Source organism: Dunckerocampus dactyliophorus, chromosome 9 (genome assembly GCF_027744805.1).
Source record: "Dunckerocampus dactyliophorus isolate RoL2022-P2 chromosome 9, RoL_Ddac_1.1, whole genome shotgun sequence".
In the NCBI taxonomy this organism is placed as follows: Eukaryota; Metazoa; Chordata; class Actinopteri; order Syngnathiformes; family Syngnathidae; genus Dunckerocampus; species Dunckerocampus dactyliophorus.
The window spans coordinates 12,718,308-12,745,079 of NC_072827.1; the positions used below are offsets into that span (position 1 = coordinate 12,718,308).

General features: G+C 40.3%; 1 protein-coding gene across 1 annotated transcript in view; it reads left to right on the forward strand.

Annotated features, from left to right (window-relative positions):
• Positions 1-151: 151 nt before the first annotated feature.
• The window catches only part of nxph2a (neurexophilin 2a), a 37,263-nt gene continuing 10,642 nt past the window's right edge, over positions 152-26,772 (forward strand). Inside the window, exons 1-2 of the mRNA XM_054786981.1 lie at positions 152-1,788; positions 1,867-1,994. Of these exons, the coding sequence (XP_054642956.1) occupies positions 1,950-1,994 (45 nt within the window). The 5' untranslated portion in view covers positions 152-1,788; positions 1,867-1,949. The remainder of the gene's footprint in view (positions 1,789-1,866; positions 1,995-26,772) is intronic.

Sequence of the window (26,772 nt, forward strand, 5' to 3'; positions counted from 1 at the left end):
AAAAATTAAAGGATGCAGGGGCCACCAACGTTTTTCCTTGTGAGAGCTACTTTTACAAAATGAAAATGGCCAAGAGCTACTCATTTTTGTAACGTTTATTTTCAGAGCTTATTTTAAACCAACAAACAAAGCGAATATGCTTGTTTTACCAGAACATTAACAAAATGCTGGTGTCCACAACTCACATTTTGTATTTCAGAATGCATTTCTTTCTACTGTTCTTTCATTATTAACTGAAAACCTGAATGAAAAGCAGGCTTGCGGGCACCTCATGTGGTCGTGGGGGGCTACCTGGTGCCTGTTCCCTGTTCTAAACCAACCCATGTAGGTGTGCAAAGACCTTTTTGGAAAAAAACAGCCTGCATCTCAGCTTTGCATTACCAGTGTGAAACAGTTTTTGCAGATGTTTTATTTTCACAAATATTGTTCTTTTTGTACAGTTTTTCATATTTTTTTGATTTTCTCATAGTATTTTGACTTTTTTATTGTAATAGTATAACATTTTCCCAGCCTGTTTTTCCAAAAATTGCAGCTTTATTTGATTTGTTCCTCATCTTCAGATGTTTTTTTTTCTACATGTCACCTTGCTATTTTTTTCCTCTTAATATTATGACTTTATTCTCCTCATCTATTGTACACAGTGGGAAGCATAATGAGTCATGTGGCGGGCACAGAGGGCTACCCTTTTGACGCAACCTTCCTGAACTATTATAATTTGCATCATTGCATGTATGACAAACACTATAATTTAAGTTGAACTTTAAATCATTCATTAGCAGGCATTATATGAGGCTGCGTATTGCTCTCAGGTATTAATGCTTCTTTACAGTGATGTCTTCTGTGCAGATAACATTTTGGACATGCAACAGAGACACTTTTTTTTTTTTTTTTTTTACAACAAATTAAATGTTTATCTTCTGCAGGCTATTCCTGCCATAGAGTTAATTGAAGGACGCCAAGGTATTTTCTGGAAGAGTCAAGGACGATACTGTATATTTTAAGGTACCACGTAATGAATACATTTTTTTATTATTTTTTATTTCATTATCTTAATTGATTTTAATTATTGTATATTTTGCTTTAGTGTATATTTTATTGTACTTATATAGTACGATGTCTATGATTGACCACATGGGGGCGCCAAAGCCCTATGTCTCGCCAAAGGCTTGTTGCGAATGAACGCCTCTTCAGCACTCAATTGACCTTTTGCTCTCAATGAGGGGTCAAGCGGGCTTTAAATTAACACACACATCTTTGTATTGAATGAGTGATGTCGCAGCGCATAAATCATATTTAAACATTTTTTGTGTGTGGGGGGGGGAGCAAAAACGCGACATGTAAGATTACAGCAAAGGCGTTTTAATTGGATTTGTCTGTGATATCATTATTAAAGTAGACAAGGAGCAGGCAGGAGTAGGGGGTGCCGTGAAAGGGTTAAATCTCAGTCGACGTGTTTCTCAGCAGAAGGTGGTAACAGTGTGACTGTAGATGTTTGGATGTGGGACTGGCTCAGTGTGGAATGTGGAGACGCGCTGAGTGGAGAGAAGCGCACGGTGCGCACTGTGGGATACTTCACTTGACATCCGCCTTTTACCCGCGCGTTTGTCGGGATTGAGTAGCGGGAAGGATCATTTCCTCTGTTGGTGTGATGTTTGGAGCGTTGTGTGAAGGGTCAGTGTAGCTCTTCTTTGTAGGGAAGCAGATTTTTTTGGACACTTTGAGTCAAAGTGGATGGAACAAGGACCAATTTATCAATTAAGTGCGCAATTACATTAAGCAAAAAAAAAGGTAGGTTAAATAACCGGGTTTCTCTTAAGAGTCTCTTTAATGGAAAAGTTAAAATATGGACTTTTTCATCCTCTCCAGGTGACCACAGAGATGGTTGAGCTGCAAATCTTCACATCTTCAAGAGGATCTTAAATAAATACACCCCCGATAAGTCACGCAAGATGGGAGCTCTGCAAATATTCCTCTTTTTTCTCCTCCTGCATCAGGTGACACTTTGAATGAGTGGGCATGCTTGGGTGAAAAAGATGTTTTAGTTGGGAGAAAGTTGCAGAAATGCCACAATACCTTCTCGCATGCGGTTTTCTCTTGTTTATTATCAACAATATCACCCTAAACTCAAACTTGGGATGAGAAAAACTACTGGGAAAACATTGTTACATCTCGTATACGTTATAATTGAGCGTATTGACTGTTAGTAATTTTAGTAATTTTTTACTCTTAATTCCCTCAGTGAGCATTTGTGGAATTAAAAAGTGTACTGGCTTTAATTTAAAATCACTGATTAATCTGAGACACACATTCTAACTTAATAATAATGAAATAACAATGAGTTGGATCAACAATCTATATTATTTTATGCCACATTTTGCAAGGAATTGTGCATTTTTTGTTTAAAGCAACATCAAAACACACGTCAGAGATATACAGTAAGTCTCTTATAGCTTGTGTGCGTATGATTATGTGTGGGCTTGTAAAAGCCAGTTTTTGAATGAACAAACCCGTCAGAAATGTGATTGGAAAATTAGCATTTTGTGATGTTTATACCACTTGACATCTGTCTTGAATGAAGTTTTAAGAAAGCGCCGAGCAGAGTGGGTGTAAAAAGCAACAGACTTAACGCTGGCATTGTTTGTAGTTGTCGGAAAAACTACAATGCGATCATTAGTCCCTGTGAATATTTCTTATTTACTGGAGATTTATTTTCCAAAGCTTGCAGACATAATCTGATTCTGTTTAGATTGCAAGAATAATCTCTCCAAAGACATATCCAAATCTTTAGGGAAATAGAAAGCTTTTTTTCTCGTATTTGTCCTCAAAGCGACTGATGTAGGTAGCTGATAAGAATGTAGGATTTATCACGATTGAAGGGCCCGTTGGCTTTGGCGTGAAAATGCCATGTGTTTGAAGCGCTTCCTCACATCTGCGCTCCAGTGTGTGCGGCCGGCGAGGAGCTTCTTTAAATGTCGCCTTGAAGTGTGCAGATGCCGATGCAAAGTGGCCTGATGCAGCCTCCGGTCTAGAAAAAGAGACAGACTGCTTTCCCTGGAGAGGCTGCCTTTGCATGCCTCAGTGGATGCAGACTCACCAGTCTGACTGGGGACATGTTGGCCCTGATCATTACACAACGTAACCTCGGAGGGCTACAGTAGCCTTAAATACCACTTCCAAGATCAATGCCTGCGTGACCTGTGCACCGGGTGTGGCATGCAAGTTTGTAGACTGGAGTTCCATCAGAATACAAATCAAAGTATGGAAGTAGTGATGCTCGATATTGGCTTTCTTACGGATATCTGAAATACCGATATCAACCGCTACCAATGCAGGCAGCACCTCTTCCTCAAACTAACGTCAGGTCACATCTCATGTAATGAATGAACACATTATGCTTCTTTTACTGTGATGGCACTGGATGCATTTCACAAATAAACACTCTTTGTGCAAAATAAGACAAATGCAATTTAAGTTATGGAAAAAAAAAGTGCCCCAAAAAAATCATGTTATCCTAGTGTCACCAAATAAGAATGCAATTAAATAATGCCGGCAACGATACAATTTGGAAAGCTGCACATTTCTATGTTGTGCAGACATCTGTATCAGTACAAAGTAAAGTGCAAACCCTGGACTTCTACAACCAGTGGACGGAAACAGATTAAAAGTATTAAAAGACGATGCCGTACGTATGTTGCAGTCATCGCAAATTGCATGTTTCCAACCCAAAGGCAAAACTTGGAAATGATTCCAGAGCGCGGACATACTAAGCTAGCAAGCGTGTTGCTCGGCAAATGCGCAAAGGACACGCATCGCTGCCGTGAGACAAGGAGGGGGGGGGAGACGACAAGTCTGACACGATGCTTGTTGCAACAGCGATTGACAGCAGGCAGCAGTCTCCGGTGGTGTAATGGTACAGCTGCTGCTTTTAAAGGCAGAGAGTGTGGGTTTGATCCTGTCCCAGAATCCTGGCACTGAAATAATTCATTGAACAGTTTGTTTCACATGTATTTGAATTATGCTGCACTTACGAGTGTTTTCTTAGTCGATTATTCTGAAGCTTGATAGTTGTTGATTAATTGGATATGAGATTAAGGGAAAAATTGGATTACAAGATTAATGATTGCAGCTCTACTCCAAAACATGCAGCTAACTCAGGGGTGTCCAAAGTGCAGCCCGGGGGCCATTTGCGGGCCACAACAGTTTTTTTGTCGGCCCTCAACATATTTTAAAAACACGATTAAACAAGAAAACTAAAAAAAAAAAAAAAAATTTTTACGTGAATAAAGTAGAAATATTAGAATAATGTCATAATCAAAATATTTTTAAAAAACGTTACAACAGAAACATTTATTTTCACAATAATTTCCGCATTATCAGCAACAAAACAGAATAAAGTCTGATTTTTTGGAAAATTAAGTTGGGGAAAAAGTTGTGATATTACAAGAATAAAGTCCAAATTATGGGAATAATGTCACAACATGATGAAAAAAATACAAAAGACATTTGAAACATTTGTAAAATTGAGAAAAAAAAAGTAAAAAGTAATAATACACTTTGTAACCTTTAACACAAAGCTGACATGCAGGCCGTTCTTAGGTTGCCACATAGGTTGCCTTACATGTGCTTTGGTGTAAATAAAATATCTAAGTGCCCCCCCCCCCCCCCCCCCCCCCCCCCCCCCCCCCCCCCCCCCCCCCCCATTGATTCAACTCTATGCAGCACTTGCTAGGAAAAGTTTGGCCACACCCGATCTAACAAAATTCAGGTTCAAGTCAAATAGTATAAAAATCCCAATATATTTTTGCTTAGGGTGCCGATTTGGTTAGGGCGGCCCCTGCCCCCCATGAAGCGATGCCAACATCGGCATCCCGTTATGGAAACGTAACCTAGACCCCTGACATCTGTGCTTTACCACCGGGGGACAAATAAGCGGGTCAGCGGCATCCTGGGAGAATCCATTCTTCCCCGTGACATCTGCTGCGCTTATCGCCCGTGCGATGACAGTGGAGTCGTGTCCATGGAGATGAAACACACAGAGCCATCTTCCTCCGTCTCATTCCCCTGATCGCATGCGGGCGAGAGGGGTGTCTTTAGGCGGAGACAACGTTAAAATGTCCACTTTTTGTGTCTTTCGGGAAGAGCTCTTTGGTAATATGATGTCCCGCCCCCGTGTGTGTGTGTGTGTGTGTGTGTGTGTGTGAGAGACACATTCAGGAGACAAAGCTGAGCTGTTTACTCCCAAGCGTCTCACAGTGGAGTTCATCCCCAACTTTGATGTTGACGCTGATTTCATGGCTTACATGTCATTTCTCGCAGGAGTTTGTCCTCGTGCTGCGCCGTTGTTTATGTCTTCCGCCGAAAAGCTCGGCGAGAGTGGAAACTCATTAGATGAGGCCAGGAATGCGATTTTGATCCGCTTGAATTTGAGCTGCTTTGTCGTTCTTGTCAGCAGAGTTGGGAGCGAGACAATGAAAGTCAGAAAGCACTCTGGCAAGGACAACAGTTTGATCCCTTTCTTCCGAACAAAACACAAAGTACCTCTCTAAGGACGCTTTAACCCCGTTCCCCCTTCCCCATGCCCAATTAGCTTTTATTATATTATTTATATATTGTATATTTAAAGGCGGCTAACATTAAGAAGTGTAATAAAATGTACAGTGGGGTGAGGGGATTAGGAGCGACTCTTTAATCTCACGCTTGTGATAATACCGCACGGGCTGATTGATTAGTTTTTCAGGAAGCTTATGTCAGAAAACCCTAATCCGTCTTTGGATTGTGCCAGCCTTGTAAGGTTTTCCGTGCCGCCATTTTATCATGGCGGCGACTTACAGAGCTGCCAGGCTGTGATAAGGTCCTCGTGCCTTTTACAGACCACGCCACCCAACCCCAGCGTCCACCCCCCCACCCCTACTCCTTCCCTACCCAGTGGACAATAAAAAAAAAAAAAAAAAGTGTTTATATTCTTCACATCCCTGCTCTGCCCGGTCTTCGTGTCAACCTCTCGCTGGATTTGGTTTGTAAGAAAAAGCCCCCCTCTCTCCAAAAAAAACTAGAGCAACGGCGTGGCGAGAGCGAAATATTAGAGGACTTTTCTGCCGATGTGATTAAGCGTGGATTTGCAGCATTAAAGGGCCTTGCATGTGTGCGCACGCCGCCTTCCAGGAATGATTTGGGAACTTTTGCACGGTGCTGATGTGAATCTTTGCTCATATTGGGGTCACATGCTTTCTGGTCTCCAGGGCCGGACTGCATAATCCCTCCTAAACAATATTGTCTGTGGCATTTACAGTCCACAGCCTGAGCGTTGTCTCCCATGTTCTCAGCCAAAGGTTGTCATCTCCTCGCGCGTTAAAGCCCTCAAATGGATCTCGCCGCCGCTACGTCGTGTATTGACTGTTTTGCGCCCCCCCCCACCCCCGCAACCTATTTCTTTTCCAATCATCAGGCGTAATTGTGTGTAGTGGCGATCAATTCATGATAAAGGTCTTAAAAAAGAAGAGAAGGAAGTTGAAAGTGATTGATACGTGTGACACGGCTGCCCTTTGCACTGACGACGACGCTCGCCGGGCGGCCGCACGGACAATAAAAGACTTGAATCAAACAATTAGGAGTGGCATGATTGGTCTTGTGAAGATGAGGGTGGGAGCTGCTTGAGGAGGAGCGCTTCGCACTCTCCGCTCTGCTGCAGGATCCATTATGTTTAATATGATGTTGAGCTTCCTGATCTTGATCCACAGCTATGAATTTTTATGTCAGCCCGCGGCGACATTAGATCCCTGCTCCCGCTATCTTATAGCGTTGTCATTACCGCTGTGTGCCGGGTCAGGACCATTACAGTGCCCTCCGATGCACATCCTCGCTGGAAACTTTGCTACCGGATGCTTTTTATGACCGTGGTGCAACAAAAGTGCGGTTGACACAAAACAATTTGTATGAAAATGCACAATTTTGTTTGAACTGGATTATTTTCCAGCAACATGTGCATCTCTTGCTGTACAAATAGAACACACTATGCTAAATATTAGGAGTGTACTGTAATGAATACATGTACAGTAACTGTACTATTGTACTAGTAATATGCATATTTAAGCAAATCTGACCTATTTTCAAGCCTAAATGAACCAAAATACAAATAAAAGGCATTCAGAAGACTCATTCAAAGACATTGTGATGATATGTGGCATTCTACACTGGCCAGGTGGCAGAAATGTTACATTGATGGAACAAGTAAAAAAAGAACAAGGAACTCTCCCAATGCTAACATGTGTGAGTCTATATTATGTCTTATTTTCTTGTATCATGTCTACTGCATTGGGCAATACGAGTGTATAGATGGCTATAGGAGTGTTATTTCACGTCTAGAGCCGCGTTGTTTCTGTCAACGCCGACGATAACGAAATCATTTCGTTGACAAACCTTTTTTACATGACGGAAGCAAGACGGTGACGAGCTAAACATGGCTCTCAGATGACTACAACGTGACGAGTTTGCGTTGACGAGACGAGACTGGCCGAAAATGTGAGAGGGTGGTCTAACAGACGTTTAAAAAGCATGACATTTCTGCCTATTGTAGGGACACTTTATTCACCTCCCAAGAGAAATTCACACTTAGATGGCTAAAACGTGACAAGCTAACATCAGTTCATTAGCTTGTGTGTTTGTGACTGTTCCGCGGCTGTAGAACATGCAGGGGTTTTTGACCGTACAGCAAGTTTTATGTTAAAACATGGATGTAGCATGTCAGACCTGTCGCTGTTTAATGAACACCTCATTTCGCATCATGTTTTGCCGTGTTTACGTTCCGCGAATGTGTGGCCATCTCGTGTGTTTATGTTCTGTCGGCACGTTGAGGTATGGTAAACAGGTGGAGTTTACGTGCTTTGTTTTCATACGAAGAGCCTGCTAGCTTTGGGCCAGAAGCCACTAGGGTACGTCAGCGATGCCATGGTGTCCCAAACAAACTCAGCAGGAGAGAAGGTTTCAGTACTGTGGGGGGTGCCAGGCAAGTGGTTAATAAGCTACCAAACCCTATTTTTGTTTTGCTTGTTTGATAGTTAAGGCAGTTCTATGTTTTTAACATGCTAGTATTTTGTCAAAATGATGTGCTTCAACACATGATGTGCAGAATAGATTTAGAATAGATACTGTATATATGTGTGTAATATACTGTATATCTTATACACACACACACACGCATGTGGATATTATGTTTTTTAAGATATGCTACACCTACATTTTATTTTGTATTCACCTGTAGACCTTTACAGGAGGTGTACGGGACTTTGTTTGCAGAGATAGAGTAGATTCATCCCCTCTTTATTTTATTCCTCATCCAATTTCTAATACTTAGATGTAATAACAGGACTAAAACTATCATATATACAGTATAACTGACTAAAATGTGACTAAAGCAAGAAGCATTTTCGTCCAAAAGACTAAGGCTGAATCCCAATTCTACCCCTTACCTCTCATCTTACCCCTTGGTTTTGTGCATTCACGCGAATCAAGTGGTGTCCCAATTCTCCTTAAATCAAGGGGTAAGGGGGAGTGCTAAGGGGTGTACAGCCCTAAAAACCGAGTGTGGTCGGGCACCAGACTTGAAATGAAGGGGTAGGAGGAGCTAAAACACCCGCTGACAAGACGGCAGAGCAGAGACGGAAAGAAGCATATCATGTAAGTAATTAAGCATAACTACCTGTATATGTTTTCACAGTAACGTCACTCGTGTTTTATTTGATATTTAAACATTTGCTACTCCACGTAAATAATCGCCATGTTGTGAATTGTTGGTTGTCGCTAGTTATAGCTAGCCTGTTAACACTTGTATCTGCCCATATGGAAAAGATGGAAAAGATCTCTTTTGTGTGAAACTTGTATGTTATGCATCAGACAGTGAAACCAGGTATAAGATCCGTAGTAAATTTGTACAAAATGAAACTTGTCTGATTTGGGTATTTGGTAAAATATATGATAAATTATTATCTTGTATGAAATAAAATGCAAAAGTGGCCACATTGTCCTATCTTTTTTTTTTTTGCTAACGATCACTGTCTATTTGTTTTCCGCACACTATCACTGTACTACTATTACTGTTATTATTGTATTTGCAATGAGTTAATAGTTGTAGCCCATCAATCATGCATATGTGTCATTCCTGCAGGAGAAGCCGAGCCAAGTGAAGTCAGCCCTCTGACACCACACAGCACTCCAGGACCATTCAGAAGCTGCAGTCCCAGCATGGAAAAGTCAAATGTAACAAAATGCCATTCTGAACTTTCTTATAAAACAATCTGAGGGAGACCATCAATGACAGGAGGACAGTGAGGCCAAAACAGGGAGGTTTTTAAACCTTCCAAAGATGCTTGATAAGGTTTATTTATACATTTCTTGATGAAGCTTGTTATATTGTTATTTAATGTATTATTTCATATGTACAGGGTGTCCCAAAAAATGTAAACACTTGCTGCAACAGTCTGTCATGCCAAATCTTAGAGAAGACTTTGAAGATGAGGAGTTTTATTTTCAGCGAGATGGGTCACCCCCCCACACCACCATTGTTATGTTCCATCCTTCTTTGAACAGGTGGATTGGTCGGAGGGGTTTCGTTGAATACCCTTTTTATGGGGATCCCTAAAAGACAGTATACGCGTTAAGATCTGCAACAGTCGCTGAATTGAGAGCAGCCATCGAACGCAAAATACCAAGGCAGTTGTTTAGTGCTATGTGCGATTCCATTGCTTCGCGTTGTCAGACGTGTCCGGACGAGAACGGACGTCAGTGTGAGAACAGGCGATGACAAAACAATAAAATGTTTGTAAATTCTATTACAGTTTGAAAATTGAACAAATTATAATAAAGCTCTACTTTAAAATAATTTAAAGTGTGTTTGTTTTTTTGGGACACCCTGTATATTTGATAAATATATATTTATAAGCTGTTATTTATTAGAGCTGTTTGTTGTTTTGCAATAAATGAGAGTTTGTAAAAATGCGTGCCTTTCATGGAAAAGACAGTGTTCTGAGGTAGGCTGTATAACATTGAAATAATGTAGAAATGTATGCACCTTACTTTAGAGTCGGAAACATTTATTATGAACAATTTCATTATCTCATCTGCCTATGTCACAGCCAGGAAGTGGTGAAGGGTGATGAAGGGTGATTTCTTAGTGGCTTCGTCCCCTTGGTCCTAGGGGTAAAGGTTTAATTTATATTGAACGTGCATACACGTTACACTGGAATATAACACATAATATAATTCACAGGTCCACATGTCCAGAAAGGAGTAGGAAGAAGCAAAGCTCTGTCCGTTTCGTATCAATTGCAATAATTTATTCACTTCCTGTATTCCAAATGTAGTCTTTCTTTTTCTAGTTTTAAATACACGGGGAAATGATAAGGCAATGTAAGTGTGGTAAAATAGTTGTCAAAGTTCTTGTCACTGTAAATAACTTACATAACAGTCATAATAAATGTAAAAATAATAATTGATGAAAGGGTTTGTTGTTGACGGAAATATAATAAGCGTAATGGGTGAGTAGAGACAATGTACTCACAAAAGAATGAAGAGTTAGTAAAAAGTCTAGTAGTGACTAGACAAAGCATTGGATGTACACAGTGTTTCAGGACTCTTCTTCCTTGTACTTTGCAAACATCAACTGTTTCTTGAAATTGCTCATTTTAGTGCACTGTTTGACTTCCTTACTCAGGCTGTTCCATAATTTGATTCCACATACTGAAATGCTGAAGGTTTTTAGCGTTGTCCTCGTGTGTAAGTTTACTTTTCATATTTACCTGTCATCATTTTAGCTGTTTGAAAATGAACTACATCAGCAAATTGTAATAATTGGGATTTTAGAAACAAAGGATTTGTATGTTCTCTGTAGACGGCATTGCGGATTATACTAACTGATCTTTTTTGCAGTACATTTAGCGAGGGGAGTGTACTTTTATAGTTATTTCCCCATATCTCCACACAATAAGTTAGCTATGGTAATACCAGAGAGCAATAGAGAGTATAGAGTGTATACACACACTGTATATTCAACAGTTTTGGTCCCAGTATTGACCCCTGGGGTATGCCGCACAATATACTATTTAAACTAGCAGATGTGTAGCTTCCTAGCTTCACATATTGCTTCCTGTATTCTAAGTAGCTTTTAACCCATGATTCCATATCTTTCTAGTTTTGTAATTAGGATATCGTGATTAAAAGCTTTTGTCAGATATATAAATATTGCAGCTGCGCACTTCCTGCGGTCAATAGCATTGGATATTTCCTTAGTAATTTCTATTAGTGCCATAGAGGTTGAATTGTTAGCTCTGTATCTGTATTAGTAATTCATTGTTATTAATAAATCTGTCCAACCTGCTGTTGAATAGCTTTTCAATGACCTTGGAAAATTGTGGTAATAAGGAAACTGGTCGGTAGTTTGTAAATTGATATTTGTCTCCGCTTTTGAAAATTGGAACTACTTTATCTGTTTTCATTTCATTTTCATGGGGTAGAATTGGGATTCAGCCTTAGACTAAAAATAAAAGGCTGCCAAAAGCAACACTGGTCTAGAGGGCTCTAATAATGTTAAAAAAAACATATTTAGAAGGTCGTAAACAGTTTTTCTATGCTCTAAGAAAATATTCCATTTATTAATAAGAAATCCTGTTTCGTGGAAATTCACTTAGCACGGTTAGGGGAGCGCGGAGAATTGGTCATCATTTGTACTCGTATAAACTGGCCGTTGCTTTACATTTAAATCAATGTGAGCTTTTCCATTTTAAGAATTTATAGTAATAACTAGTTTTAAAATATTGAAGGTGAATTATTTTCCAATATTTTGGAGCCCCCTGGAGGCCACGGCGCCCTTAGCATGTGCCTGCATTACCTAATGGCCCAGCAGGCTCTGCGGGCTTCCTCAGGAGTGTCACCTCACCACTGTAAAACTTGAAAAAAAAAAAAAGTCTGAATATCAGAAAAGTAACCATATAGTCAATAAGGGGACAAAATGAACCAATTTGAGAATAAATCTTGTTAAGAGAATTCAGTGCAAACTTTTATAGAGCCATGACATGCTGAAACACATGCTTCACATTAAATATACTGTATATACAGTGGTGTGAAAAAGTATTTGCCCCCTTCCTGATTTTTTTTTTTTGCATGTTTGTCACAGTTAAATGTTTTTGATCATCAAACACATTTAAATATTAGTCAATGACAACAAAACTGAACACAAAATGCAGTTTGTAAATAAAACTTAACTTTAACTTATTGAAGTTAGCTATTTCTAAAGCTTCGGGACTCCAGCAAACCACAGTGAGAGCCATAATCCACAAATGGCGAAAACATGGAACTGTGGTGAACCAAAATTATGCCAAGAGCGCAGCGACGACCCATCCAAGAGGTCACAAAAGACCACACAACAACATCCAAAGAACTGCAGGCCTCACTTGCCTCAGTTAAGATCAGTGTTCATGACTCCACCATAAGAAAGACACTGGAAAAAAACGGCCTGTGTGGCAGAGTTCCAAGACCAAAACCACTGCTGAACAAAAACAACATTAAGGTTTGTCACAATTTTGCCAGAAAACATCTTGATGATCCCCAAGACTTTTGGGAAAATACTCTGTGGTCTTGAACTTTTTGGAAGGTGTGTGTCCCATTACATCTGGCGTAAAAGTAACACCGCATTTCAGAAAAAGAACATCATACTAACAGTAAAATATGGTGGTGGTAGTGTGATGGTCTCGGGCTGTTTTGCTACCTCAGGACCTGGAAAACCTGCTGTGATACATGGTACCATGAATGCTGTCTATCAAAAATTCCTGAAGGAGAATTTCTGGCCATCTGTTTGTGATCAAGCTGAAACCAACTTGGGTTCTGCAGCAGGACAATGATCCAAAACACACCAGCAAGTTCACCTCTGAATGGCTGAAAAAAAACAAAATGAAGACTTTGGTGTGACCAAGTCAGTGTCCTGACCTGAATCCTATTGAGATGCTGTGGCATGACCTTAAAAAGGAGCTTCGTGCTTGAAAACCCTCCAATGTGGCTGCAACAAAAATTCCTCCACAGCACTATAAGAGACTCATTGCAAGTTATTGCAAACGCTTGATTGCAGTTGTTGCTTTTAAGTGTGACAAACATGCAAAAAAAGAAATCAGGAAGTGGGTAAACACTTTTTCACACCACTCTATGTGTGTAATATGTATCTAATATGCGTGTGTAGATTGTGTTTTCTAAAATATCCTATACTTACATTTGATTTTGTATTCCGTAGACCTTTACAGGAGATGTACTTTGTTTTCTGTACAGAGATAGAGTAATTGTATCCCCTCTTTGTTTTTTTCCTCATCCAATTTCCAATTCTTATACATAAATTATTATTATTACATTTTTTTTACTAAAACGGATGTGACTAAAATTACTCACCTAACACACATGGAAGTTTTTGCTCTTTGGCACTTGCACCTTTTCGACACCCGACACTGTGACATGTAAAGTTCCTAATTATCACTCAGTTGAAGCAGGCGGCCCTTTTGCATGTCAACACTGAAAAATGATCCTCTTTAATTAGAGCCGCAGTGCTTTCCTGTAAAAGGCGAAGTATGACAGCTTTACAATGAGTACAATAAATCTCCTTTCTGATTACTCTTACTTTTGCCTTTCCTCGTCAGGGCTTTGGGCTTTGAGGCCTTTCTTTTTTCACCGAGTCATTCGCAGGCCTCGCCAAGAGCCGTCAGCTCCCCTCCGTCTGTGTTTATGGCTTGTGAAGTGCTTGTCTTCAGAGCACACCGCGAGGAAAAAGGAAGCGTTTATGCTCGTTCCTGTTTCTTCTTCAAAGGGAGCGCAATCTGCTTTCACTACAGAAACATTTGCTCTGTCAAATTCACTTACTGCACCTATGGGCAAATCCGCCTTCAAAACAATTAAACAAAATATCATTTGTGGTGACCGTTTAAAGAGAAGAAGACACAAAAGTGAAGACACCCACAAATTTGAACAAAAAGCCATTTTAGAGAGAATAATTTGAGTTTTACATGCAGAAAACAATGCAAAATCATCATAAATGATGAATGAAATGGGTAAATGAACATTTAACAGCATTTTTACCTTTTTTGAAGACTCTTGTTGGCAAAGATGGTGAAGCGTGTCGAGGGATTCCTTCTTGAATTTAATGATTAATAATTAATGTTTCATACATTCTTTATTTAGGATTCCTTATTTATAAATGAAATATTTTTGTTGTTAGTGCATAGAAAACCGGTTTACAACCTTCTAAATGTTTTTTTTTACATTATTAGAGCCCTCTAGACATGAAATAACACCTTTATAGTCACTTTTACCCCCTATTAGCCAATATAGTATATATAATAAGAGAAAATAAGACATAAATGAGACTCATGCTTGTGTGTGTTGCTGTAAATGTGTTCCTGTTTTAGGGGAGCTAGGTAGGGAGGGTGGACAGGAAGTGACGTCAGGTTACAGACGACATGGTTACAGCTGCAACAGTAGTCCATTTTATGGATTATTGTGCCTGTGGTGAGGTCATTCAAACCTGCAATAAAAGCCTGTTGTTTTGGTGATCAAGTGTGGTGCTTGTGTGTCTCACCGAACATTACAGTAACATTACTAACACCTAGTGACCACTGTAAAATGCTACCTACCATCGCAACGTCTTTGAATGCGTCTTCTGAATGCCTTACGTATATTGGTATTTTAGTTCCTTTAGACATTTTTATTCTTGAAAGTTTTTAATTTGCTTATACATGCATTTATTGATATGTTTTGAAAAAACGTTATAGCGTGAAGCCGTGAAAGTCCAAGTGCAAAGTGGCGAGGGACGACTGAACACCTGCCTTTTCCGAATGAAAAGGCAGGTCTCTTCAAGAACTAGTGGAGGACTTTTACATGTCGATTTATGTTCACGTACAAAGTCAGATGTGTTTCAAAGTAGCCCAGAGGATGATGATTATGTGATTATGTCTCAGGGTGGTATTATCTCCTCCAATCCCGCCCTATCAGAGTGTGTGAGATGTGCTGCAGGTGTCAGGAGCCTGCACAGGACTTGGCGCTTTGACCGTATAAGGGGATTATGAAAGTGATGATGCGTTGAAAGGTAACGCCTGTCGGAAACGAAGTGTTTATGGCTTTGCTGCTGTCACATGTGGCAGGTGCTGAGATAACACAAGTATCCAGATTACCTGGAGGCTCCTGTCCAGGAGTACAGTAGTGTGAACTAAACACTCCGACAGCATCTGCAATTCAATTTGTACGATGGCTAAAATGTTGTTCCACTAGTGAGGTTTTACCACAAACGACTGGAACCTGTAAGGTCCAACCAGAGCCGGCCCAACCCAAATGTGCCACCCTAGATGCAATTTTATATGGCACCTCCCCGCATTGGCGATTTACATGCACTTACAAAATGTTTGTTTTTGTCGTTAAAGTGCAGGGGTCAGGAACCTTTTTGGCTAAGACAGCCATGAAAGCCCCATATTTTAAAATGTTTTTTTCCCTGAGAGCCATCTAATGTTTTAAGATTGAACACAACTAAATGTGTGCATTTTTAAGCAAGACCGGCAATTTTAGAATATAATAAGTCTCTGAATGTATTCTTTCCAATAACGTTGTTATACAGAACTAATGATAAATGAAATACTTCTTAACGTTAATGTGACTCCTGGTGCCGCATGGTTTTGCACCGTACTCGGTGTCTTTCTTTCCTTTCGCCGTCTTCTTCGTCAATGACTATTTGATTAAAGACTGTAAATTTCTTGACCTCTCAGTGACCCGAGTAGGCCACCACATTATCCAATAATGAAATTTTGGTGCCTGACCCGGAAAATATCGGAAGCACAGCTGGCATTGGCTCTGGCCACCCCTCTAGAAATTGGATGGATGGATTAAAATACATAAGAAAGTTTTATATTTTGAACATTATTGCTAATACTGTGATTTCTGTCATGTTTTACTTTAAAATGTCAGCAAAAAAATAAAATAAATGCATTTTATTGTGTTAAGAAATGTCTAAGAGCCACATCTGGCTCCTGACAAATTACAAAGAAATGCAAAAAAAATCTGGAATTTAGCACAAAATACAATTCCTGTAAATAAGTGAATAATTAATAACAATAATAATAATCATCGTCATAGTAAGGTGTAAATACAACAAACTAATCAATAATCACACAGCAATATATACAAAAACTAAAATCCAAAAATGAAATAAAATCACTTTATACAAAAGCTACATAAAATACCTATATACTAAAACTATCTACAAAAATTTTAATTTTTGAATTTTAATTTATTTCAATTGTTTTATTATTATTATTCTTATTTAATCATGAAGGTGCATTTCTTCCCCAATTTTTTGGGAGCCCCCTGGAGGCCACGGTGCCCTTAGTGTTTGCTGGTATTGCCCAATGGGCCAGCTGGCTCGGATCACAACACAATCTGTTCTGGTTAATCTCTTCTCCCACTCAGATTTGAAAAGTATTTTCGTTTTAAATAATGGGTTTCAGATATTAAGTGTAACATTTGTCATACTGTCATTATGTGTTGTGTGTAGTAATGTCACTTATTGTCACACAAGTGTAAAAAGCAGGAATAGTTTTAACATCAACCCTTCTTCTCACATTTTCCTTTCTGTGTGCACACAAAACAGCCAAATCAAAAGCAAAAAACACATGCCCAGTGTTTATGCTTTGATGCTTGCTGAGGTCTTGTGTGGTATGTGAAGTTTTTTTCTTCAAAACATTTCGATTCCATACCAAATTGTTCAACTTCGGCCATACCGTTGTGTATGTTTTGTAAATTGCTGCAATAGAGAGTCCTGTCATTGTCGTGGTATGGAGCCTACCTAATGAGGTGACGCCCAACCTTTTTTGTCCTCATTTAAAAATGCTATTACTCCCGTCCTAGCAGGAGATACATTAAGTGGTGAGAAAAAGCTGACGCTCTAACATGACTAATAAGTCACATCATATTTTTCACGCTGGCTAAAGCTAAGCTTCATGCTGTAATTAATGCAAATCGTAGCATGCAAGCAGCTCAGTGACATAATGAACAGGTCAGGTAGTATTTTAGCAAGTTTGTCTGAAATTGCAACCAAGTATATTTTGTAGAAGAGGCGCCTTTGAGTGTGAAACATTAGTTCTTGCACCTACTGTACATTTGAACAAAATGACCACTGGACAGTGCTGTCTTTAGATACAATGGAATACACTGTTGCCTCGTTTATCGCAGAGGATAGGTTCCAAAAACAGCCCGCAATGAGTAAAATCCGCGAAGTAGACAACTTTGTTTACTATATTTACTTTGTTTACTATATTTACTTTGTTTGCTATAAATTTGTTATTATTTATGTTTTAAGGCTGTAAAACCCCTCATAATACACTTTATACACTTTTCTCAGACAGACAATAACATTTTAAACACTCTCAAAGTTCAAATTTTCTTTGAATTTGAATGATCAATCTGCTTGGTTGGACACAATAAATTATTAAGTGACTCACACGTGACCGTTCAGGTGTAGCGTTTTTGTATCCTTGTTAAAACATATTGCTCCTGCCCTCGCCCTCCTCCTCGTCCTACTCCTTGAACCGAAGATTCATTTAGCCGGTTAGCTTCTTCTCCTGTTGTTTATTGGCGGTTAGCATGCAGCTCATGCAGTTAGCTAGCGACGGCACGAAAGGAGATTGATTGGCAATGGTCTACTGCCAATCAGGACGCAGAACACAATGGGCGGGTTCTCCCTTAGGAGAATGACTGTTGTGGCTCTGTATTTAGCCGGCTATCAATAAGGAATATCAAAGAAGAGCCCAGAATGAAAGTGCAGAGTCTATGTAGCAGTTGCCGTGCCCCTCTTGAAAGTGAAAGTTAAGTTTGTGTAGAAGTGATAGTTAAGCTTGTGTGAGTGAGAACAATGCATCTATTGTGTCTACCAGTGTTTTTCCCAGTCATATGCAAGTGTTGTGCAACTCTGATTGCACCAAGTGGCTATGTGTGTGTGTGTGTGTGTGCGTGGAGGGGCGAGGGCGAGTGTATGTATTGTGAAGGCCCCTTATGAGAACCAATTAGACTGAATCTAAAAGTATAATAATATCTAAGTACAGTCAAACCTGTCTTAGCGGCTACCTTTATAGAACGGCCACCTGCCTATAGCAGCCACTGAAAAATCCCCCGCAGCAAATTTACATGTTATAGACCCTGTGTATAGCAGTCACCTGTCCAACGCGGCCATCGGCCACCCATTTTGTCTCCCTTGGTCAATATCTGACTGCATATAGCGGCCAAATTACCAACTCAAGTAGAAGCTTCATGCACGAAAAAGTTTGGTTTTTCAATCAATGAAGGCGTCGTGTGTAGACTTTAATTACTGAGTCCTAGCTCAGTCACAATCATTCACAAGATCCACACAAACTGTCAGTTGTTCCACATAAAAAAGCCGTCTTCTTTTGAGCTTGCTATTGCCTGGTCAAACATGTAACTTTAAGAGCATTTGCACCAAAACATTACCGCAAAATAGGCTGGGAACAGGACGTGCTCCCAGCGACGCTACAATAAAAAAAAAAACATACACTAGCATGCATGCGGCAGCGGGAGCAAAACTGAGTTCGGTTGTACTTAATTGAAGTATTTTAGAATGTACTCATGTTATTTTTGATCAATCCTCATCCACAAATCCATGAAAGTCCTCATCTTCTGTATTCGACACAAACAAAGCTGTCTTCTTTTCCGTTTGCTACTTGTCTGTTAACTTGTCAGTGTTATTCAGCTCCGAAGCAAAGAAGGAAACTTCTCCTGTTGCTTCTGCCAACTTTATTTCTTGAACGTGGCCACCAGACAGCAGCTCAGAACACACACACATCTCTCAGCATCGTCTCTCCTTCCTGCTTGCCCACAAGGCAAAGGTTAAACAAGCCCCACTACATAGCTGTCCAGCCAATGCCTGTAACAAGTGACACCGTTTATTTCCTGGTGTGAGACAATGTGCACAATGTGTGTCAATACTGTAATGCCGCTTGTTGTGGGGAAGGAGAGACTCACGTCGCCGATGCACTTTAATGGCTTTATTAACAGCGGAGAACACTGCAGGACTTTACATCCACGCCAACATAAACACACTTCCCAACTCTCTCCAAACTCACAGCTAGCATTGAGCCTAGCTCTCCTGCTCGGGACGCCCACCGTCACTTCCCGTCACTTCCTGATGAACTAAAGCTGTAATGACAACTCTGCCGTATAAAAAGTAAAATATTAAAAACAAGCGTAAGACATTACTAGCACAGCTTTGTTCTGTGGGTCGTGGATAATAACAAGCCTCGTAGTGCTGTACAACTTTTATCCGCAGTCCCACAGTGCCCTCTACTGGTCAACATTATTATTATTCTCCCCCCCCCTCTTTTTTTTCTCTTTTTTCCCCCTCTACTGGTCAACATTCAAACTGGACGCTATAGAGGCCACCTGTCTATAGCGGCCACTTTTGCAGTCTCCCTCTAGTGGCCGCTATAGGCAAGTTTGACTGTATCTAATAATATCGAAGTGTTTGACGAGAACTGTTTCGTGCTGCTGTGTGTTTACAATCTGTACAGCGTTTTTGTCTTAAACCACACACTAACAATTAGTCGCTATGTACCACATGTGACCTGCAAAGACATTTTGCTTGATAGCAGCCTTGTTTTTTCAATTTTGCAGACGTGTTTGTCACTTCCCTAAAGGTGTGGACCAAATTTCATGGTGATTGTTGAAATTTCAAGTCAATCTGACTGTGGGGTTTAATAATGGCGCCACCATGTGTTGTATTTGACAGAAAAATAATAGTATAGGGATAGTAGGGATGCATGTTTTCGCCAGATTTTCACACAAGGAGAAAAGTTAGACCAGTGAGTGTCCTCATTTTTTCACATGACTGTAAATCATTTTGTAAATCACCTGTTGAATGAATTTAAAATCATTGGATTAAATGCAATTGTTTGTGAAACATGTGTTTTACTTTGGAAAACAAACAAATTTCCAAGTAACCTAGGGCTGTATATAATTATTTTCTCAGTCGATTAAGCGTTGTTTTGATGAATCGATTTATATAAATCCAAATCAATCCGAACACAGAGGTTTTTTCCACAACATATGCGAAAAGGGCAAAAATGTCGAGCACTGATTTCCAAAGTCAAAGCTGATGTGTGTGAAAATCTTGTTTTGTCTAAACACAAAGCTTTCATGGATGACTAAGGAAATTAAAAAATATTCACAATAGAGAAGCTGAAATCAGAGCATTTTTACATTTTTTAATAAAAAAACGACGAATCGAATACCAAAATAGTTGGATAATCGATGAATCATCGATTAATCAATTAATTGTTGCAGCTGTAAAGTGATCCAAAACTTTTGAGTGGTGTTGTATGCCCACACACACCGTTTAAAAATCCGCTTAGCTTTTGTGTGCGTTCTGGCCAATCAGAAGCCTGGGATCTTTGTTTGGGCACTTGATTTTGCAGAACGAACAAGGTCAACGGACTAGTTTGTCTATTATGTCCTTGATGTGCGTCTTGTGTATGAAAACCAAGATAGTGTACGAGAAAACCGAGGCACCATTTTTTGATGAAAACTGAATCATACAAAAACTAGGGTGTTTGAAAACCGACGTTTGTTCAATAAACTGAAAGATTGTTTCACGCTGATCAAATGCTGAAGGCGGTTGTTCGGAAAGTTTTCACCCAAGTCGGAGTTTTCCAAAAGCACCGTGTTTCAGGACAAAAATCTTTGTTTGATTGAGGATGAAAGGGCGAAACACACTTTATGAAAATATCTGCGTATGAGTGGAGATGGCACATACAAAAATACACGCACGCAATCTCAGTTTCCACTCTGTAAATTAAATGTCGCTCCTTCTGTGAAAGGACGCCTCCCCTGTACCTCGTCATCTCCACTGTGATCCCTTGTCGCTCATTATGTTTCATGGCAATGTGATACATCTTTTTCAAGTACAAGTGTAAAAGTGGTGAGGTGACACACGCTGAAGAGACGAAACGAGTGATACCATGGGAGTATTGTTCATGAAAACCACTTCTTTTTAGCGCGTTAGCTCGTCTTCTTCACCTTCAGTGGAATATTTGGACAGTAGCAGCCAGGCAGCTGTGTAAACAGGGCGCTCATGAAGTGAGCTTATTTGCATTTGATAGGCATCAACATATTTCCTGGTACTGAGTTTACTGGTGGTATTATTATTGGCAGGGGGTGGCGCTACCAGACTTAGCCGGAGAGTCGGAGTTCAATAGACAAGTCTGAAGATCGGCCTTGTTCTGATGTCAAACCTAGCGAGACCTTGAGCAAGGCTTGAGAGATGCATTTGGATTCATGAAGTATGTTACCGAGTTGCCTCGACAAGGTGACCTGAGATCTTAAGTACCTGAAACAATGGCAGATCATCGCTGTTAGCCAGCCTCAGGCCATGTAATGAGACTGATGAGACCTGATCTTTGCTGTGCTTTTATCCGAGCATTTATTTATGATTTATGTGGCTTTTATACACACATGAGCATGTTGATGGTCAGGGAGTCATGGCAGTCATTTTTTTAAGATTCTAGTATTTGTAGAATATCAGCCAGAGCTTATCCTAACCAGCATATCTACCCTGGACTGCTTGCCAGTCAATCACAGACACGTGTCGAGACAGACAAGCATTCACACTCACGTTCATACTGTGAGTGAGTGGGACCTGAACCCTCCCTGGCTCGCAGTCATCCGAGCACACCAGTAGACTCTTTGAACCCATAATAATCCAATGTATAAATGGATCTAATGTTTGTTTCACTGAGGTTCTGGTGTGGTCGCTACATGTTGAAAGAATGTAGGCATGAGGGGCTTCACTACATGACAGCATTTAGCAGAGGATGTCAGTAATTCAGGCCCAACCGATTCGGTGCCAAAATAGGCTGCAGAAGAGTTAGAAAAAAAGTGCACGTAACGCTAATTGCTGGGTTGCATGTGACGTCACGTCCGGTTGCAGTCGTCACGGGCTCAAGCAGACGGCGGTCAAAACAAGCGTAGTCATACCGAGATGTCAAATGACATCAGAACGGGCTGTCTTCGCACGCGGAAGTCTGTGTTCATTTCGACAAAAAGTTTCTTAAGTCCATCATAAAAGGAAAAAAGTTCAAAAACAAAAAAACTCTGGGGAATGTGGCTACTGAACCTTTGCAGGGACAAGCAAAATTTATACAAAAAACAAAGTGAAAATGTTGGAACTCACAAATGCTCGTGAAAACGGAAAATGCGGAAACTAGCGCCTAAAAAGAAACTATAAGCCCATTTATATGACAGCACGTATAATGGGTGTATTTTCATTCGTATACATCTTTCTTCGGTAGATTACTTTTCTTCTTCAATTTCGCATCGGATTGATATTGAGTGTTGGACCACCTCTCGTCACACAAGTGCTTTGAAAGTTAAGTCCAACTTTAAGCATGCAAAGTATCTTACTGTGCACATGCACTTTGTATTGTAGCATGGTAACGGATATACTGTATAAGAGTGCGTGGCATACATAAAAATTATGACGCTTGATTTTCGGCCCCGGACTTTTTGATGATCAAAAAAATGTAAATGGCTACTCTGTTGGCTTTTAAAACAAATGTCACAGCCTAAGCCTACAATGTTTTTCCAGCCACGTTGAGAAGCTAATTGCTGATGCTGTACCCATTAGCTTCACAACAGATGTGTGTTTAGAACGATACATAATAATAATAATAATACATAATAAGGTAACAAGTCCGGTCCTGTCCAGTCCAGTCATTCCAAGACAGGAGATATGTGATGTTACACATATCGATATCGGAATCGGAAATTGAGAGTTGGACAATATCGGCATATCGGTTATCGTCAAATAAGCCAATATCAGACATCCCTAATATTAACCAAGCTACAGCGACATTGTTATTAGTATTATTATTGTTATTAACAAATAACAACTACTTTACTGCCGTTGTGACTCTTCGCCACACCAGCTAGCTACTAGCCGGCTCGCGACTAGCTTCACCACACAGTCGCTCACAACATGTCAGGCCACTATCGAAAGGTAATGCTACATATTGGAGCTGCAGCCACTGCTGCCGTGTTTTTCTCTTTCAGTTTGGAAAAGTTCATGCTAGGTGTAGGCATTCGTTGCTATGTTCTATGTGAAATCAATGCACCCAGGAAGGAAGTTCCGGGAATGCTTAAAACGACCAAAGTACAGCAAAATACTGTAAGTATTACATGTTATCATGAATGTACCTGTTACTGCTTGGTCACAGCACGTATATAAAATGATAAAACATTGTTGGAGGTGTTTTAATAAAGGGCTTTATGGACAGAATAGGTGTGTTTTCATATCTGTTTTTAACTGTGTTGGTTAGCAAAGAACAGAGTCGACTGCCGATGACGTCATTGATGGGCAACAGAGCTGGGGAACAGTGACTCCGGTTTTCCCGTGCTAACAGCCTGCTAACAAGAACATTTTGTGATAAAAATACATTACGAATACAGCTGGACTCATGCTGTGTATACAGTAGATGACAACAAGACGCTCGCCATATTGTACGCTCGCCAGGAAATGTACGAATTGCAAAATTTTTGCCCAAATTTTCCACACAAACCGAAAGGTACGCTAACCATATATCTCCTATAAGACTCTTATTGGATGTTCTATGAATTGCTTATCAGTATGTGTCAAAAATGTGAGCATCTAAACCACCTAGTTGTCATATAATGATTATGTGGGGTCATTCTCGGTACGTATTAAACTGAAGGGGGTTAGATGCTGCAGTCACATAGACACACACCTTCATGGTGGCATTGTGTGATGGGTTAGGGTCCTCCAGTGTGGATGCTTTGTTGTGATCCAGCACAGGGCTGAAGCACCTGCCATGTGTCTCCTTGGACACAGCAAGTGATTAAAAGTGATGGCTTTGGTGCGTGAGGCTGTTCCAGTGATCAGAGCACCAATCTATTCTTCAGCAGCATGTATTGTCTCTCACGCTGGGCTGGCTAAGTGCCTCCAGGGCATTTCTCTCCTGGAACTGGCTCTGGATGTGAATCATTACAAAGGATATGCCCCTAACATAAGAAGGAAGGTGCTGATGTGGAGACATTACATCCTTGAGACAACATGTTCAAAAGTTGCCCGTCCAGAATAGTGAGGATGGTGTATTTTCCATCCCGTGAGCAGGTTTTGTTTTTCTATGCAGAAAAGCGTCAAGTTAATGGAGCCACAGACATAGAAAATTAGCAGAGAAATGAATTACACCACCAAAGTGAGGTCAATTTGCACAGATAAATCCATGAAGAAGAGCGGCGTGCATCATTGGAACTGCTCTGCTTGCGCTGATGAGCAGGTTAATTGCCCATTTTGTTTACCCTCAGAAACACGCCTGAAACCAATTCTCCCCAGATGCACATTTGGATAACTACATCGGGAAATAAAAGTGGATCATTTTAGTTTAAAGATCCAGTTGGACTGCAAGTAAAGATGTTACAAGCTCCCGAAAAAGCAGTTTTGAGATTTTGAGTGGCAGCCTTTCTTGTCAACTGGACTTGCTTGAAAGAGATTCCATCATGGACATCAAAACACTGCTTTAGCATTCGCCCGCGGCACAGAACCCATCACAGCAAGCCGGGGGCTGCTCGCGGCGAAGGCATTTGAACGGCATCTTTTCAGAAGATCCAGATGTCACTGGCTGCTTAATAACCTTCTACAGGCTAGTTGTGGTCACTGTAGCAATTACCTTTATGTCAGGCCTCCCAAAGATATGTCCACCCACGGGACAAGCAGACAGCCGGCTGCGCAACGCTCATTACGGATGGATGTCGAGGCTGATCCATCCTCTGTGTGCGGTGGATTGCTGCCAGACTTCAAGTTTAAACAGAAGCTGTGGATACTATTGATTAAAACAGTAAAATACCACAAACACTACATGCTTGTATGCCTTTGGCGACAGAACCTTCCCACAGAATATTCATACTGTACATGATTTAACAATATAACCACCCAAAAACGTGAATCACATTGATATTAAGTACAAATTAATATTTACCATTAATACAACAGTGGTAGAAACATACATTAAAACCAAAGTCTATATTGAATATTTGAAGCAGGAGGAAAATTGTACTTGAATAGCACTTAATTGGTTAATTGGCGACTCTAAATTGTCCATAGGTATGAATGTGAGTGTGAATGGTTGTTTGTCTATATGTGCCCTGCCATTGGCTGGCGACCAGTCCAGAATGTACCCACCCTCTCTCGAACCCGCTACCCTAGTGAGGATTATGCAGCATAGAAAATAAAGGAATGAATGAATGGTTCCAGACCCGACAGCGATAAGTGAATTTCCGCAAAGTACCATTCCTTATTTATAAATTGAATATTTTCGTAGTTATAGAGCATAGAAAACCTGTTTACGACCTTCTGAATACGGTTTGTAACATTATTAGAGCCCTTTAGACATGAAATAACAGCCCTATAGTCACCTTTACACTCGTACCACCCAATATAGTAGACATAATAAGACTGTAAGTGTGTTCCGGTACTAAGGGAGCAGAGTGGGGGGCGGACAGGAAGTGATGTCGGGGGTTCAGAGTTGAGTTTTAGCTGGGCGTGAGTTACAGCCACAACAATAGCCTGTGTTAGGGATTATTGTGCCTGTTGTGAGATCATTCAAACCTGCAATAAAAGCCGGCTGTTCAAGTCTGGTGCTTGTGTGTCTCAACGAATACTACAGTAACATTACTTGACACCTAGTGACCAATGTAGAATACTACATATCACAACATCTTTGAATGCACCTTATACTGTATATGTACTTTAGTTCATTTAGCAATTTTTATGCTTGCAAATGCTTAATTTTGGCAAAAAATATGTAAACTTTGGTAAACTATTCATATTTTGTCGACCAATAACAGGCATGGTAAGGAGATGTTGTCCGTGTGATCGATTCACAGCGTCTTAGAATGCCTTTTCTGAATGCCTTATATTTGTATTTTAGTTAAATTAGCCATTTTTATGCTTCAAAATGCTTAATTTAGGCAAAAAATACATACATAAATTTGCTTCAATGTGCTTGATCAAAAAAAATGATGACCTCTACCGTTGCAGCCACTCAGGGCTGAGACTAGTCTATACAGCATTCACTGACACGCAAAGGTTTGGGGTTTTTTTCCAAAAATAGTTGTTTTTTTTCATGGAAAACACATCTCATTCAGCCCAAGTCAACTTGGGTTATATTATATATAAATGATTACCGATCGGTAAGCTTTATGTGATAAAACAGGTAACATGTACAGCATACATGTACCACTGTTAAAAAAGCTTGTGTCCTTATGTTTTTCATCAAGCGTTGAGAGTTCGCACTTTGTTCGGCGGTCCTTGAACGCACCATAGTTGCTGTGAGCCACATTCTGTACACCATAACTCAGATTCCATAGGTCAGCGGTCTGCAACCTACGGCTCCGGAACCACATGTGGCGCTTCAGCCTCCTTGTTGCGGCTCCCTTCGCTGAGCGCTGTGATTTTTTTTAAACACCGATAACGAGAAGCGCGCTGTAGCTCTGTTCTCCGAGCCCGTGACACACTAATCGCCGAGGTGGTGACTCCGGGAGAGGCAGACAGCATGCAGCGGCAGCTGACTGTACAGTCACCACTCAGAACAATATGTGCTTTCACTTTCACGTCTCCAAATACCAGAAAAATCTTTCAACGACGCCAGGAAAACATTTGTTGGTAGTTGCTTTTGAGAAAAT